General features: G+C 37.2%; 4 protein-coding genes across 4 annotated transcripts in view; all 4 read left to right on the top strand.

Moving 5' to 3' along the window:
• The window catches only part of LOC116178295 (unconventional myosin-XV-like), a 57719-nt gene that overhangs the window by 13696 nt on the left and 29472 nt on the right, over window positions 1-14551 (top strand).
• LOC116178020 lies at window positions 3744-4395 on the top strand. Its single transcript, XM_031497263.1, has 2 exons — window positions 3744-3913; window positions 3967-4395. Exons 1-2 carry the CDS (start codon window positions 3797-3799, stop codon window positions 4303-4305), a joined length of 456 nt encoding a protein of 151 aa, XP_031353123.1. The 5' UTR covers window positions 3744-3796; the 3' UTR covers window positions 4306-4395.
• Window positions 7127-7765, top strand: LOC116178022. The gene is made up of 2 exons (XM_031497265.1): window positions 7127-7202; window positions 7254-7765. The coding sequence occupies exons 1-2, from the start codon at window positions 7140-7142 to the stop codon at window positions 7596-7598; spliced, it is 408 nt and encodes a 135-aa protein (XP_031353125.1). The 5' UTR covers window positions 7127-7139; the 3' UTR covers window positions 7599-7765.
• LOC116178021 lies at window positions 12670-13217 on the top strand. Its single transcript, XM_031497264.1, has 2 exons — window positions 12670-12752; window positions 12804-13217. Exons 1-2 carry the CDS (start codon window positions 12690-12692, stop codon window positions 13164-13166), a joined length of 426 nt encoding a protein of 141 aa, XP_031353124.1. The 5' UTR covers window positions 12670-12689; the 3' UTR covers window positions 13167-13217.

Here is a 14551-nt window from a genome sequence, read left to right on the forward strand (position 1 = left end):
TAAGTTCTTTTATAATAATTTTCTTTATATTTTCGTGTTTTGTTCGATATGTACAGACGAATCCAACAAATCAAAGATCATGAAAATCGGTCCAGCCTTTCTTGAGTTATAAGTGGTTATGGTTAAGTGGAAGAGCAGGTAAGGATTTTTCCACACCTGAACTTCGCCATTTGGACACTATCATGTTTTTTTTGTTTTCTTCTTTGTTTCTTCTTGTTAAATTGATATTTTGTGTCCAATAAAATCCTATTATTATTATTATTACATACGTGACTTTTGTATACAGTGACGGGAAGGGTGGCACGCACCATAAGGAAAAGGCACTGTATTTTTTCGCGAAGGTTCCACGAGACCTTTGAAATTAGCAATCAACGTACTACTGCAATCTCTTTCTAGCATCTGTGTTTGCCTATGTTACGTGAACCTGGGACACACGGTATGTTACTATATTATTCAATTTTGAAGAGAAGGCTTTGAAAACAACAGACTAGTTGGTGTCAACCAAGGTGTCAATGTCGAAATTTTAGTAGAGTTTATGGTATCTCTATAAAATATTTACAGAGATACCTTATTCAAGGGTAGTAAACCGTGCTTGAGAATTAAATAATTATTAGAGCTGCGCATTTTGCTTTTTTTTGGTTTTAATTAGTAAGAATTATAATCCATGCCAAATATGGGGGCCCTAATTTATCCTTGTCTTTTGTTTCCAAAGCACACCCTTGATAATTAAATAATTATAATGCCTATAGGCATTTCAATTAAAAAAGTAAATGTATATTGTCGCAAATACTCCAGAAATCTCGATAGGTGCCCTGAAAGATTACACATGTGACGCAATCTTTCCGGGAAATACTACGTGTTTTGTTCTAAAACATTCGATAAAACTCGCGACCGCTCGAGAACACTAGAGTTTATACAGAGTGGCCCAACGAGAAGTATACAGAGGGCTTTTAGGGTATTAAATTTAGAAATTTCGAAAAACCCTCGGACACGTCAATTTTGTATTCGAGGGGGACAACTTTTGGAATACAAATCACGAACCGAAGTTTTCACCCCTCTACGTAGGGAGCTTAACCCCTAAAATTTTAAATGGAATCCTATGGCAAATGGCACGTTATTTGAAAGCCAATTTAATCGTGATTACTAATCTGCTTTGCTTTTTAAATTCTATGATTCGTTTCGGAGATATTCGCATTTGAAATGGCTTCTTGTGGGGATATTTAAAGAATAAAGTTTATGCTACTCCGCCCGGAACATTACAAGGGTTGCGAGCACGTATAACGATAGTGTAAGAATAGAATACACTATGGTATAACTCAACAATTTCGAGCGATTACCCCTGAAATCTTGCCGCATTTTGAAGCAAATCTTTATTATTGCATGGAAGCAGGCGGAAGGCAATTCGAGCATTTATTGAAATAAATGTTGTGTGTTTAAAGTTATTTGTTATTTTTTGCACAATTTAAACCTTTTTTAATACAAGGTGACTTAGATCGAATTTGTTTTGGTTTTTTTAGAAAAAACCATTTCAAGTGCAAATATCTCCGAAACGAATCATAGAATTTAAAAAGCAAAGCAGATTAGTAATCACGATTAAATTGGCTTTCAAATAACGTGCCATTTGCCATAGGATTCCATTTAAAATTTTAGGGGTTAAGCTCCCTCCCTCCTTAAGACCTGGGTCCGTGATTTGTATTCCAAAAGTTGTTCCCCCTCGAATACAAAATTGACGTTTTCGAGGATTTTTCGAAATTTCTAAATTTAAGCAAATCGAATTACGTTTCAAAACAGTTCCAATTTCAACGCCGAAGTAATAAATCGTTATAAACTATGAATAATATGTGTGTGGTAAATAATATTTTAATTGTTATAAATCCATTCATTTCAAGACTGTTATTGTTAAACAATTGTAACTAAATAAAGTACGTAATTAAGTTTACGTTACAACATTGTTTTAACCCGAAGAAACTTGGAACACGTTAACGTTAAATAAGAAAATGAGCAATGAATACCATATTTAATAAGAAAAAGTGTTTTCTCGAGAAATTTTGGTGTAGGCGATTTTTGGTAAAAAAGGAAGGTTATACAATATACATTGCCTTTTTTTGAGCCCCGAAGAAAAAATTGTCTCAGATCGACCCGGAAAAAAATTTTCTTATAGAATGTGGCCTGTAGAATCCATAATTTCAAACAGTTCCAAGATTGGGGTACTAGTTCAAAAGTTACAGCCCTTTGAATTTTTTTTCGAAATTGGTTTCTAGTCTATAACTTTTGATTGAGAAGTCTGATCGAAAAAGTACGAATTGATTTGGATTCTACGCACCCAAATTAATAAAAAAAGTGTTTTCCCGAGAAATTTTGGTGTAGTCGATTTTTGGTAAAAAAGGAAGGTTATACACTGCCTTTTTTTGAGCCCCGAAAAAAAATTGTCTCAGATCGACCCGGAAAAAAAAATTTCTTATAGAATGTGGCCTGTAGAATCCATAATTTCAAACAGTTCTAAGATTGGGCTACTAGTTCAAAAGTTACAGCCCTTTGAATTTTCTTTCGAAATTGGTTTCTAGTTTATAACTTTTGATTGAGAAGTCTGATCGAAAAAGTACGAATTGTTTTGGATTCTACGCACCAAAATTAATAAGAAAAAATGTTTTCCCCAGAAATTTTGGTGTAGTCGATTTTTGGTAAAAAAGGAAGGTTATACATTGCCTTTTTTTGAGCCCCGAAAAAAAAATTGTCTCAGATCGACCCGGAAAAAAATTTTCTTATAGAATGTGGCCTGTAGAATCCATAATTTCAAACAGTTCCCAGATTGGGCTACTAGTTCAAAAGTTACAGCCCTTTGAATTTTCTTTCGAAATTGGTTTCTAGTCTATAACTTTTGACTGAGAAGTCTGATCGAAAAAGTACGAATTGATTTGGATTCTACGCACCCAAATTAATAAGAAAAAGTGTTTTCCCGAGAAAATTTGGTGTAGTCGATTTTTGGTAAAAAAGGAAGGTTATACACTGCCTTTTTTTGAGCCCGAAAAAAAAATTGTCTCAGATCGACCCGGAAAAAAATTTCCTTATAGAATGTGGCCTGTAGAATCCATAATTTCAAACAGTTCCAAGATTGGGCTACTAGTTCAAAAGTTAGAGCCCTTTGAATTTTTTTTCGAAAAGCCTGAATAAACCCATTTTCTAGAATCTATAGAGAAAGACCAAAAACGCAATTTGTTGTGAAAACTTCCACACGCGTTGTTTAAGAAGTGAATTTCATGCAGTTTCGATGCCATGTGTGTGATAAATAAAATGGAAATCAAGGTACATTGTGAAAAGGCAAATTTTGCATTATAATGTTAATATCTTTAATAACATAATCTTTATCTCCGAGCTCTTCTTTACATCTTCTTTTGCATCTCTTCTCTCCCCTTCAGACCTTCAAATTTTCTTTCCATCTTTCCTTCACTTGTGCTTTATAACTTGACGTGACTATCCTCGTTAAAGTCGTTTTCACACTCTGTTTCCTTCGTACGTTTCTCCAGGATTACCCATTTATCCACGCTTCTTTCATGTCCCTTCCTTGGAACTTTTTCTGCACGCCTTCTTCACTCTCCTTTTGTGCCACTGTCACATCTATATCGCATCTCCTTTACGAATCCAATCTTTAAATTAGCAACATAACGTGGTTAGGGGATAGGTATATTTGGAAACATTTCAACAGATGCGTTATAATTTTGGACGATTAGTTCATTTCGCATCTCACTCGTCCCTTTTTTAAATGGATTTACATCCCTTATGTTGAGAAATCAAATTTATGAGTAAAAAAAAAGTCAGTAGGCTGACACCAACGGGTAATTTTGATGGCAAAATGTCAAAAGATTTAGGATCCCTTTGCAAAGAACCGAAATTCTTCTTAAAAATCATAGTGCTTGTAAGTAAACCCAGTTTTTCTCGCATCACTCCCCCTCATCATTACACTTCCAGGTATTATGCATTTTGGAAACGTCCATACTCTTCCACTACGGACTGAGTTGGTGCATCCGAAGGTCTCCTTTATACATGTCGATATTTTGTGCCCATGCTTACATATGCATAATGGGTGTGTACATTTTGGCGTATGTGTTCGATAGCGGGCACGAGTTTACCGAAAAGTTATTTCTAATCATTGGAGCTATTATGAGCGTCGTTACGGGAATTGTGATATTCCTGGAAACGTCGGACAGATTCAGCACGTGTTCCAATGATCCCGTAACAGCGCTAGGCGTAATTACGACGGCTAGCGGTGTCGTTATGGTTATAGATTACTTAATGCAAAGGAAATAGCAAACTAATATTTTAATTTTTTACAAAATAACTGCTTTGTATTTCTTACAAATCCGTGATCAGTGTCGGATCAAATACATTTAGTCTAAAGATAAAATTTAAAATAATTTGGGGGATAACTATCGTTTCCTTTCCTTCAAACCAAGCTATTTATAGATTACAGCGTGTCTTGCACATTTTCCATGAGCTCCTAATATTTCTCTAAAAAAAGATGATGACCCTCCTACCTCAAGGGGGATCAAACCGTACGAATTTTATGCTTATGACCATCTCACTTGTGGTCCAAAGCGAAACTAACGTCGATGGTTGTCATTGTGGTATAGTAGGTATCGCTACTTGCCTTTTCAGTGCAGACAAACATGCCAAAATAGAGTGATTGGTAAAAGAGAGATTAATTTTAACTTTGGCACAAAATCAAAAAATTGATAAGTACAAATTCAGACGATTCACTATCCCTTTCGCTATAACTAACCTATGGTCTACGTATACTGGGGGTTCTCCCCCACCACACCCAATTTTTTGTCCACAATTGTACAAGTGACTGCAAGTGAAAAGGAGTTTTTTGGATTCAGTTGGGTTTAAATCGTTTTTAAATTGACTCGAGAACTTTCATTTTTTGCAGCTCTTCTTTTCTGAGGGGACCAATTTCTGGCACATTTTGGAAAACATTTACTGTCGGCGTTTCTTATTAAATTTGTTCGAGTTGTACAGTCATTGACAAAAGTAATGATCGCCGAATAGGTAAATCCTGCAGCAAACGCAACCAACATTGTGTTACTTGGAAATGCGGACGACCTCCTTGAAAAGCAAGACAGAGCCCGCTGTGATAGGCACGTTGGTTACTTGTGCTACAGAGTTTACCTATTACGCGATCATTACTTTTGTCTATGACCGTACAAAGTATATCTGTCTGTCCGTCCGTGTCATTTGTACTACCCAGTGATTTTAAATTGTGGTAGAAGTGTCCTTATTGTTTAAAAAAATTCTTTTTATTCCCTTTGGCGCACTATTTCATTTAAAGAGGCACTATTGATGCCGTTTTTTATACAGGGTGTAGCACCTAAGACCTCTCGGATCATAATTCCTTTACCATAGAAGATACCGAACAAAGTCCTAGAGCAAAATTGTACACATTTACCGTCGCCATATTTATAAAATATTTTTTGATCACCAGGAGCGTGCTGCATTCCAGTGGCGTATCAAACTTGCGTTTTTTAAATGGAACTTTAACGATTTCGCTGATATAACCTTTTTTTCGTCAAAATTTGACAGTTTTTCGAAATTTTTTTGAGACAAACTAAATCGCGCTAAGGGTATTGGACTGAGGCACAGGTTAAGACCTCTTCCATGTTACATGTACTTTATCAAAAAATTAAATTTTTGATTGACCTTCGCTAAATGTCATATTTTTGAAAAATTTTAAATGGCATCACCCTAAACAAATTATACCTCTGGGTAGCCAGAAATACAAATTTTCCACTGATACAAAGAAAACCACTCATTCCATAAGAAAATTTCAGAAAAAACCTAATCGAAATGCCAATTTGTAAAAAAAACCTTATTTCGTGAACCCAAGTGTGCCATGATGAAACAAAAGAGGTTCAATTCTCACTATTAACAGTAAAAGTGTCGGCAGTGTATGATTGTTTCTTAGGCAACGTTGCAAAAATGTCCCAAACTCAAGCCGGAATTGTTGATATCGTGTTTATTCTTAGAGACCGTTACCGGAATTAATATATAATAATATATAAATGTTTATTTCATAACAGATGTTAAATTGACATTTTAATAAATTTGAATGAGTAGGTTAAGTCCCTCTTTAACCGTAAGAGTAAGTGAAACAAAAGATTGCGAATTCCAATGAGATTTGTCGTTGTTATTAAAAATGAGACGCGACGCACGAAATAAAATGAAGTTCAGAACAGAATCCCAATATTGTTTCCATGGAAACCACGGGATAACCTAAGCTTTGGCCGAGGCTTTGGCTATTTCGGACGCCCAAATTAAATACCTACGGAATTTTTAGAATTTCAATTTCAATGGCTCCTGCTAGAAAATAAAATTTTGTGTTATACATGACTATAAAGGGAAAGTAACCGTCCCTTTATCATCTTGTCTAACAAATAACTATGAAAAAGGTATGCAGAGCACTAAAAAAAAGCATGGAATTTTTTTATATTGATACAACTCAAATCTCCTATTATCATTAATATTGAACAAATTTTTTTAACCATTTTCCCGCCTGCCCTAAAAGTTTGCCCTGAAGTAAGTCATGTAAATAAACAATCTTCTCTTTTTACGCATTATTCAGACCTCCTTCGCGCTTTCTTCGCACCATTTTGAAGTCTGTTGGACCATCAATTGATTCCGCATCTCCCTCGTCAATTTTTTAGACGAGTTACGTGCCGTGCGTCGAGAGATCAAATTATGAGTACAAAGTTAGTAGGCTTATACAAACGGGTAGTTTTGATCATGGTGTATAACCTTCCTTTTTTACCAAAATTCGACTACACAAAAATTTCTCGGGAAAACACTTGTTCTTATTAATTTGGGTGCGTAGAATCCAAATCAATTCCTACTTTTTCGATCAGACTTCTCAATCAAAAGTTATAGACTAGAAACCAATTTCGAAAAAAAATTCAAAGGGCTGTAACTTTTGAACTAGTAGCCCAATCTTGGAACTGTTTGAAATTATCGATTCTACAGGCCACATTCTATAAGAAAATTTTTTTTCCGGGTCGATCTGAGACAATTTTTTTTTTCGCGGCTCAAAACAAGGCAGTGTACTTCCGTGTATGGTTTTGATCACAGAATACTGTGGTTTTGATAGCAAAATGTCAAATAACTTGGGATCCCTTTGCAAAGAACCAAAATTCTTTTTAAAAGTCACAGTGCTTGTAAGTAAACCCAGTTTTTCTCGCATCAGTCCCGCTTCATTACACTTCCAGATTTTATGCGTGCTTGAAACCTTCCTACTCTTCCACTACGGACTGGATCGGTGCATCCGAAGGTCTCCTTTATACATGTCGATATTTTGCGGCAATGCTTACATATGCATAATGGGTGTGTACATTTTGGCATATGTGTTCGATAGCACGCACGAGTTTACCGAACAACTATTTATAATTATTGGAGCTATTATGAGCGTCATTACGGGAATTGTGATATTCCTGGAAACGGATAGACACAGCACGTGGCTGACGTGTTCCAAACAGTCCGTAACAGCACTGGGCGTAATTACGACAGGTTGCGGTATTGTTATGGTTGTAGATTACTTAATGCAAAGGAGATAGCCAACTTATATTTTAATGTATTTCTTCCTAATCCAAAATAAAATTAAAAACCAATTACAACGGCACGCATAATTTTGATCCTTTCGAGCCGGGATTTTTTCGGAGTAAGCAGTACTGTACAGGATGCGAGTGGAGTGTCAGCCGCGCCATGTCGATCGACAACAGAATTTCCCTTGTGAAGAATATTGTCCTGTGAATAAATCCCAACCATGCAGTAAAGAATTGCTCAGGAATTGCCAGAAGAAACAACTTCTTACTCCATAAGTCAGAATCTGCTTCGGAAGCAGTAGCTACTCTTCCTGCCGCCTGTCACTTTACTGGCCGCACTTGTCACTTTACCTGCCGCACCTGTCACATTGCTAAATGTCTATAATGACTCCTGTCATCACTGACAGATTGACATTAATCAAATGTTTTATATGAAAATTGAAATTTTATATTAAACTACGATTTCGGGTAAAATGTAATACAAAACTCGTCAGTAAAATACATTACTTGACTCGGAAATTACAGTACTTTGGGGCCTCGTACTTCAATATTTCCTCGCCAGTTTCCTGACTTTTATGTAAATAACTATGAGAGTTGTAGACAAAATTAGGTGCGATTGAAGTTCTAGCCGCCCCACTGGCTGCACTTATTAAGTTTATAAGTACAGAGATATCAGTAGGCTTACACAAACGGGTAATTTTGATAGCAAAATGTCAACAGATTTTTACACGCTTTGTGCAGGACACACGTTATGCTTAAAAATCACAGTGCTCGTAAGTAAAGCCAGTTTTTCTCGCATCAGTTAATCTGCATTACACTTCCAGATATTATGCGCGCTTGAAATCCTTGTACTATTCTGCTTCGAACTAGATAAGTGCCTCCCCAGCCATATTTTCTACATGACGATAGGTTTTGTCGTCTATACTGCCTTATGCATAATTGTGGCACATGTGTTCGATTGCACGCACGACTCTCCCCAAAAATTATTTATGCTCCTTGGATTGTGTATCGGAATCCTCCTGGGAGTGGTTACAGGAATATTCATATTCGTGTCAGCGAATAAACGCAGCAGGTCGCTGATATGCTCCAAACCGTCCCCAACAGACCTGGGAGCGATTGTTACGCTCGGTGTAACTACGAAAATTGCCTCTATGGTTATGATTCCACTCCTCGCCGTAATTAATGGATCAGACTAATCCGTAATCAGCGCCGAATCAAATACTTTGAGTCTAAAGATAAAATTAAAAATAGTTTGGCGTATAACTGTCGTTTCCTTTCCTTCAAACCAAGCTGTCTAATTGATTACAGCGGTGTGTTGCACATTTTCCAAGAGTTCCATCAAAATAATTAAGATAATTCCCAGTGCAAAGACCAGATTTTGGAGACTGAACCATTTTGTGAGGTGGCAACCAAACATTTCTCCCCTAAAAGATGGAAATCCTTCTTGCTATCCATCCGTGAAAGCTCCTACATAAAGTGTAACCATCTCTTCTTTATTCAATTGTAACGTGTATTTCCGTTTCAAAGAAATACCCCGCGATCGCAACTTGGTTTTCTGATGCTCGAAAAAATGGCAAATTTTGCACTTGGAAAAGCTCTAAGTTACTGCGTTACATATCGTCGTAGTTACTTCTTAGTAGTTGCCGACCGAATCTCTTTTAAAACTTCTCCGGATTAACTACTTGCGAAAGAAATCCCTTGGAGAACCACTGCCTGCCTTTGTAACTCACACAGCACTCTTGTTGAACAATATTTAGCACCACATTTAAAAGTATTCACCGCAATTTTTTATATACATGGTAATTCAAAAATATCTAGTCAGGTACCATCTCAGCTTCCAAATTCATTGATGTAAAAATCCCGGTGTCCTAATCCGTTTTAAAATAGTGTAATTTTTATTGAATTTGCTTTTCTAGTCCGCACTTATACCCTGCAAGAGATGACGCATTTTTAGGGTTCAAAAATTCTGGCGTTAGAATAATTATCCTGATGGACGGTTCACTGGTAACCCTAAATACAATTATGCAGGTACATATTTAACCCTAATCCGTATTACACGTACGCAATTTTCAATTAAAATGGTTTCATAGTTACCACCTATAACGTGAAAGGGGTTGTTCAAATATTCTGAAATATGTTCTAATTCATTGATGGTAACATTTAATCCAAATCCGTTTTAAATAAATAGCTTTTTGGTTAGGATTATGCTTTGCATTATCGGAGTTCGAATATTCGTACTTAATTACCCTTTTGCAGGACTCAGTAGCAACCCTAAATTCATTTATCTAAAAATGTAACCTTACATCTTTCAAAATTCTGTAATTTTCAAGTGAATTCCTTCAAAGTCAATATTTATACCCTGTAAGGGGTTACAAATTTTTGAGGTGCAAATATTCTGCTATATACATTGGTTGTCTATTTAGAGGATCTGCTAGCAACCCTAAATTTATTATTTATTATCGGTGCCTTTAAGGACAATATGATTACAAAACTTGCGCGGCAAATTCTGCAAGATAACCGACCAATAAACATATTTTGCAGAGAGTCTGTAAGACACTTAAAGGATTCCTGAACAAATTCTGAGAAGACTATACAATTAAAATAAAATTAAAGTAAAGTTAGATATCGCTGGAACCGAAGTTTTTATTTAGGTTACAAACGCTACGTCTCTCCTTTGAAGAGGCTCCCTCCAAGAAAAACTGAAAACAGGATCGCTTTTGTGGTGATGCAGTTGAACTTTTGTGACTCGCCCTGGTACAATTGCCTCTCGTATGAAAAATTTCTCTGACTAATGAACTTTTACTTATCTTGACCTCGTCCAAACTCTGCCAAAATGAGTTGTTGCTATTGCACAAGAATAAAAAAGTTACGAACTCGCTAATTTCTTCGCGTGAGGTCCCCATTGCCCAGACAGATGGTAAACACCCCCAAATCAGTTGGAGGTTTACAAAGCAAATGAGACAAATCAGTCCGTATCAAACCCATACGATTTTTAATAGGGGAATTTTTAGCCACTCAGCTCGTATTCGGAAACCGGACTTTTGATCCGGCTCATATTCAATAGCACTGATCCTTGAACTCGTACGAATCGATTGGCGAAGGTTTGACATCGCAAAGAACATCGCTGTCTCTTTTCGTTCTCGAGTTAGATGGGGAACAGACAGACGGACACAACCATCACATAAGGGAAATTTTTTTCCTTTGAAAAATTCCCCTAAAAGATTAGCAACGAAAGATCACAGGCGATTGAAACACTGTTTTGGATCAATCGGTGGTGTACGATATTGGATTAAATTTACATTGATCCCCATCAACAATTAAGTTATAAATTGACACGCGCCTAGGGAAACGGTATTCCACTTGCCACAGAAAAACTAGTGCCGAAAAAAGCGTTTGAAATACCGTTTCAGATATCACATTTCGTGTGTGATTACAAACTCGATGATTCAATTTTTCTCTTAGCACGCGTGTTCTCTAAAATAGGAAAGACAGGAAAGGTTTTCCAAGAATTCCTTCCAGAAATCTTCAGAGGACATTTCCAAAAGGATTTCTAAAGAAACCTCAGGTTTTCATGTCTCTTCATTTGCAGGATAAGAGTTCTAGGTTCAATCTAAGCGGTTTCCCAAAAGCAATTTCAAAAGATTTCCTACGGCTCGTTCGATTAAAAAAAATCTAATCCAGCATCATTCCCCTTGATCCATATCCAATTGGGAAAAGGAAGAAAAATATTACTACCGAGGCTTGGAAAATTGGGAAAAATGTAGGAATACTCGGAAAAATAAATGATTTCGAAGATTAAGGAGAAATCGAAAATTTCAGGATTCAAAAAAGTTTCTAAAGTCAAAGCGTTTCAAATTGAGAAAAAGGAGCAAACACTTTGAGAATGCGAAGCCTGGGAATATTAGGAAAAGCGTAGAAACACTCGGAAAAATTCTAAAGGTTAACAAAAAAAAATCTAAAGTTTCAAGATTTAAAAAAACTCTAAATTGAAAGGGTTTCCAATTGGAAAAGAGGAGAGGAACAATTTAGAGACTCGGAAGAAGAATGGAAACACTTGGACAAATTCTGAAGATTACCATTAAATCGAAAATTTCAAGATTCAAAAAAGTTTCTGAAATGAAAGGGTTTCCAATTGGGGAAAAAGGAGAAAACACATAAAGACTACGGCGACTTGGAACATTGAGAGAAGCGTAGAAACACTCGAAAAACCAAATGATTCTGAAGATTAAGATATCAAACATTTCAAGATTCAAAAAAGTTTCGAAAGTAAAAGAATAACATTTAGAGACTGGGAAGGCTTGGAATATTGGGAGAAGCGTAGAAAACTTTCACTTCCTCTTCCTTGTCTTCCTTGAGGGCAGATCTATGGGAGTTCTCACACGAAACCCCCGTGCCTTTATGCAGAGGCAGCCTTCAGTTCGACTTTCTTTCTTCTGAAACGTAGTGAATTGCAGATTATCCAAACTTCCACCCGCATCGCCAGAGTATATGAGCCTTAGGAGAGCTCTCCCAGCTTCTTCAATAGCCTCATGAGGAGCTTGTGGGGTTGTAGAAGGTGTCCCGTAGGTGAGTGGCTTTGCTCAGAAGGTTTGCAGATCGGCCCTTCCTACTGCTCCGCACACTGGACTATATACTACTCCGGTATTTACCTTACGATTTACGAAAGCTGCAGGAACACCTAAATCGGAATGGCCGACAGAATTCTCGTAACTAATTTAAGGAAATTTCCATCTGGCACAGATGAAAAATTCTTACCCCAGCCCAAGTTCGAACACCCGCCCTCCCGGCTATGTAGTCCAGCGCTCTACCACTGAGACCCATAGACGATGTTGTGGTCAAATTCCTTTGAAAGTTTCTACAAGACCCAGAAATTCCTTGAAGTGTTCTAATAAACCTTAAATTCTTGAGCAACCACTGAACAACTTGAGAAGACTTTCGGGTCTCGTTTCGGGATTAGGACATGGGATTGGTGAGGTTCCAGCCGCCCCACCCGCTGCCATTTTTTTAATTTTTAGCCGAGTTTACACCCCGCACGTTGAGGAAATCAAATTTATGAGTAGAGTTGTCAGTAGGCTTACAAAAGCGGATAATTTTGATAGCAAAATGTCAATAAATTTGTTCTCCTTTTTTGTAGGACGAACAATCTTCATCAAAATCCTAATGCTTGTGAGTAAAGCCAGTTTTCCTCGCATCAGTTCATCTGCATTACACTTCCAGATATTATGCGCGGTCGAATTCTTTCTACTCTTCGACTACGAACTGGAAAGGTGCCTCCCCCGCGGCACTTTCTACATGTCGATAGTTTGTGCCGCCCATATATGCGTAATGGCTGTGGATATTTTGACGATTGTGTTCGATTGCACGGACGCGTTTCCCGAAAAATTATTTCTCTGTCTTGGAGCTATTATGGCATTCAGTACGGGAGTTGCGATACAAGTGGAAATAAGTAACCCCAGTTCGGGGCTGTCGTGCCCCAAAGAGTCGCAATCACCACTGAACGTGCTAGGCGGCATTACGGGATTTGGCTGCATTGTTTTGGTTTTCAATCTCGCCGTAATTGAAACGGGGTCAGAAAACTAATAATTTAATTCCTTACAAATAAGTCCTCGGTATTTCTTCCAAATCCGTGATCAGTGCCGAATCAAATACCTTGAGTGTAAAGGTCAAATTAAAAATAATTTACATAACTAACCTGGTTACAAAACCTTCTTTTTAGGGCATTTTTGGAAAAAAATACGCTATTATATTTGTTATGGCTGGCTGGCTGGCTGTCCGGCTGAGATATCGACTTTAAATTTTCACTAAAAACTTCTGTTACAGTGTAGGTGTGCAGGCTCTAGTCTATTTTGGGTTAGATTACTCGTGAGACCGATAATTTTAAACTTTCGTAATGAAATACTGATCTACATTAGGTACCAAAAATGCGCTTTCATCATGCATACCTATGCTGATTTGCGTTATTGGCATTATGCGCAGCATCGGCATTACCTGTAAGGCAATACCATTCCGTGTAGATACTTATGTTAGAGATTGTCTATTAAATATCCCTAAGAAACTTAAGAAAAGTCTTCACCACTGCAAGAAGAACATGTCTATCTATCTATGAAGATGTCTATCTCACTTTAGAAACCTTTCTTTTAAACCCTGCAGTACTGGCGCCAAGTCTCACAGACTCCGCGGTTGCGTTTACTATTGTCTTCGAAGTGGAGAGAGTAGCATCTTTCATTTCCCGTGTAGCTTCATGAGTTACCATTGTGGCAAGTGACGTTTTTTTTATAAGGCCTTTTCGGGATCTTGTATCTTGTATCTGTATTATGTGAAGTCTGCCAAACTTATATCCCATGCACATACATCGGACATTTGCGACATACTTTTCCACATTCTATGGATATACAATATCCCACGTGGAATGTACATGGTATATGCAATGTATATAGATCTGCTATGTGGGTAGGTGGCTGATGTGAATTTTTGGGTAATGGTAACGTCGAAGATGTTGATGGTACGTTCCCAAGGGTTCCACATTTCTTTTCAATACCTACTTATTGAACCACTAACCAACAATGAGGGTTCAGGCTCGTGGACCCATCAAAATATAAGGGCTACAGGGTATAATCAACCGTCGACTACTACATGATGATAGTCCTCAGGCGCCTTGATTATTATTGCAATCTTCAAGTGGTATTCTTCGCGAATTAACGCCTTAAGCTGAATGCAATTTTTCTAGGCCAGATGAAAGTTACGATAAAAAGGAGCGGAAGAATCAGTTATTAATTTCCAAATCGAATATTTCGAATTAATTACGCACGCAGTTAAACATATTATGCTGGTTACCATTTAAAGAATGCATAAATTACAAAGGTAGACAAAGGTTAACGTTAGTGGAAGGTTGATATTCTTGTTTGCCGCATTAGAAATATTCTAATTTACGATAAAGTAATTACAGTTAAGCCTACGGTATGGTT

The sequence above is a fragment of the Photinus pyralis genome, unplaced genomic scaffold, assembly GCF_008802855.1.
Source record: "Photinus pyralis isolate 1611_PpyrPB1 unplaced genomic scaffold, Ppyr1.3 Ppyr1.4_LG8, whole genome shotgun sequence".
NCBI lineage: Eukaryota > Metazoa > Arthropoda > Insecta > Coleoptera > Lampyridae > Photinus > Photinus pyralis.

What these genes read in the sequence shown, in the direction of transcription:
- LOC116178020 (XM_031497263.1), top strand. Translation starts at nt 3,797, where the DNA reads ATGAGTAAAAAAAAAGTCAGTAGGCTGACACCAACGGGTAATTTTGAT. An exon ending in TCTTAAAAATCATAGTGCTT is followed by an intron (nt 3,914 to 3,966) that starts GTAAGTAAACCC and finishes TTACACTTCCAG; the next exon opens with GTATTATGCATTTTGGAAAC.
- LOC116178022 (XM_031497265.1), top strand. Translation starts at nt 7,140, where the DNA reads ATGTCAAATAACTTGGGATCCCTTTGCAAAGAACCAAAATTCTTTTTA. An exon ending in TTTTAAAAGTCACAGTGCTT is followed by an intron (nt 7,203 to 7,253) that starts GTAAGTAAACCC and finishes TTACACTTCCAG; the next exon opens with ATTTTATGCGTGCTTGAAAC.
- LOC116178021 (XM_031497264.1), top strand. Translation starts at nt 12,690, where the DNA reads ATGTCAATAAATTTGTTCTCCTTTTTTGTAGGACGAACAATCTTCATC. An exon ending in TCATCAAAATCCTAATGCTT is followed by an intron (nt 12,753 to 12,803) that starts GTGAGTAAAGCC and finishes TTACACTTCCAG; the next exon opens with ATATTATGCGCGGTCGAATT.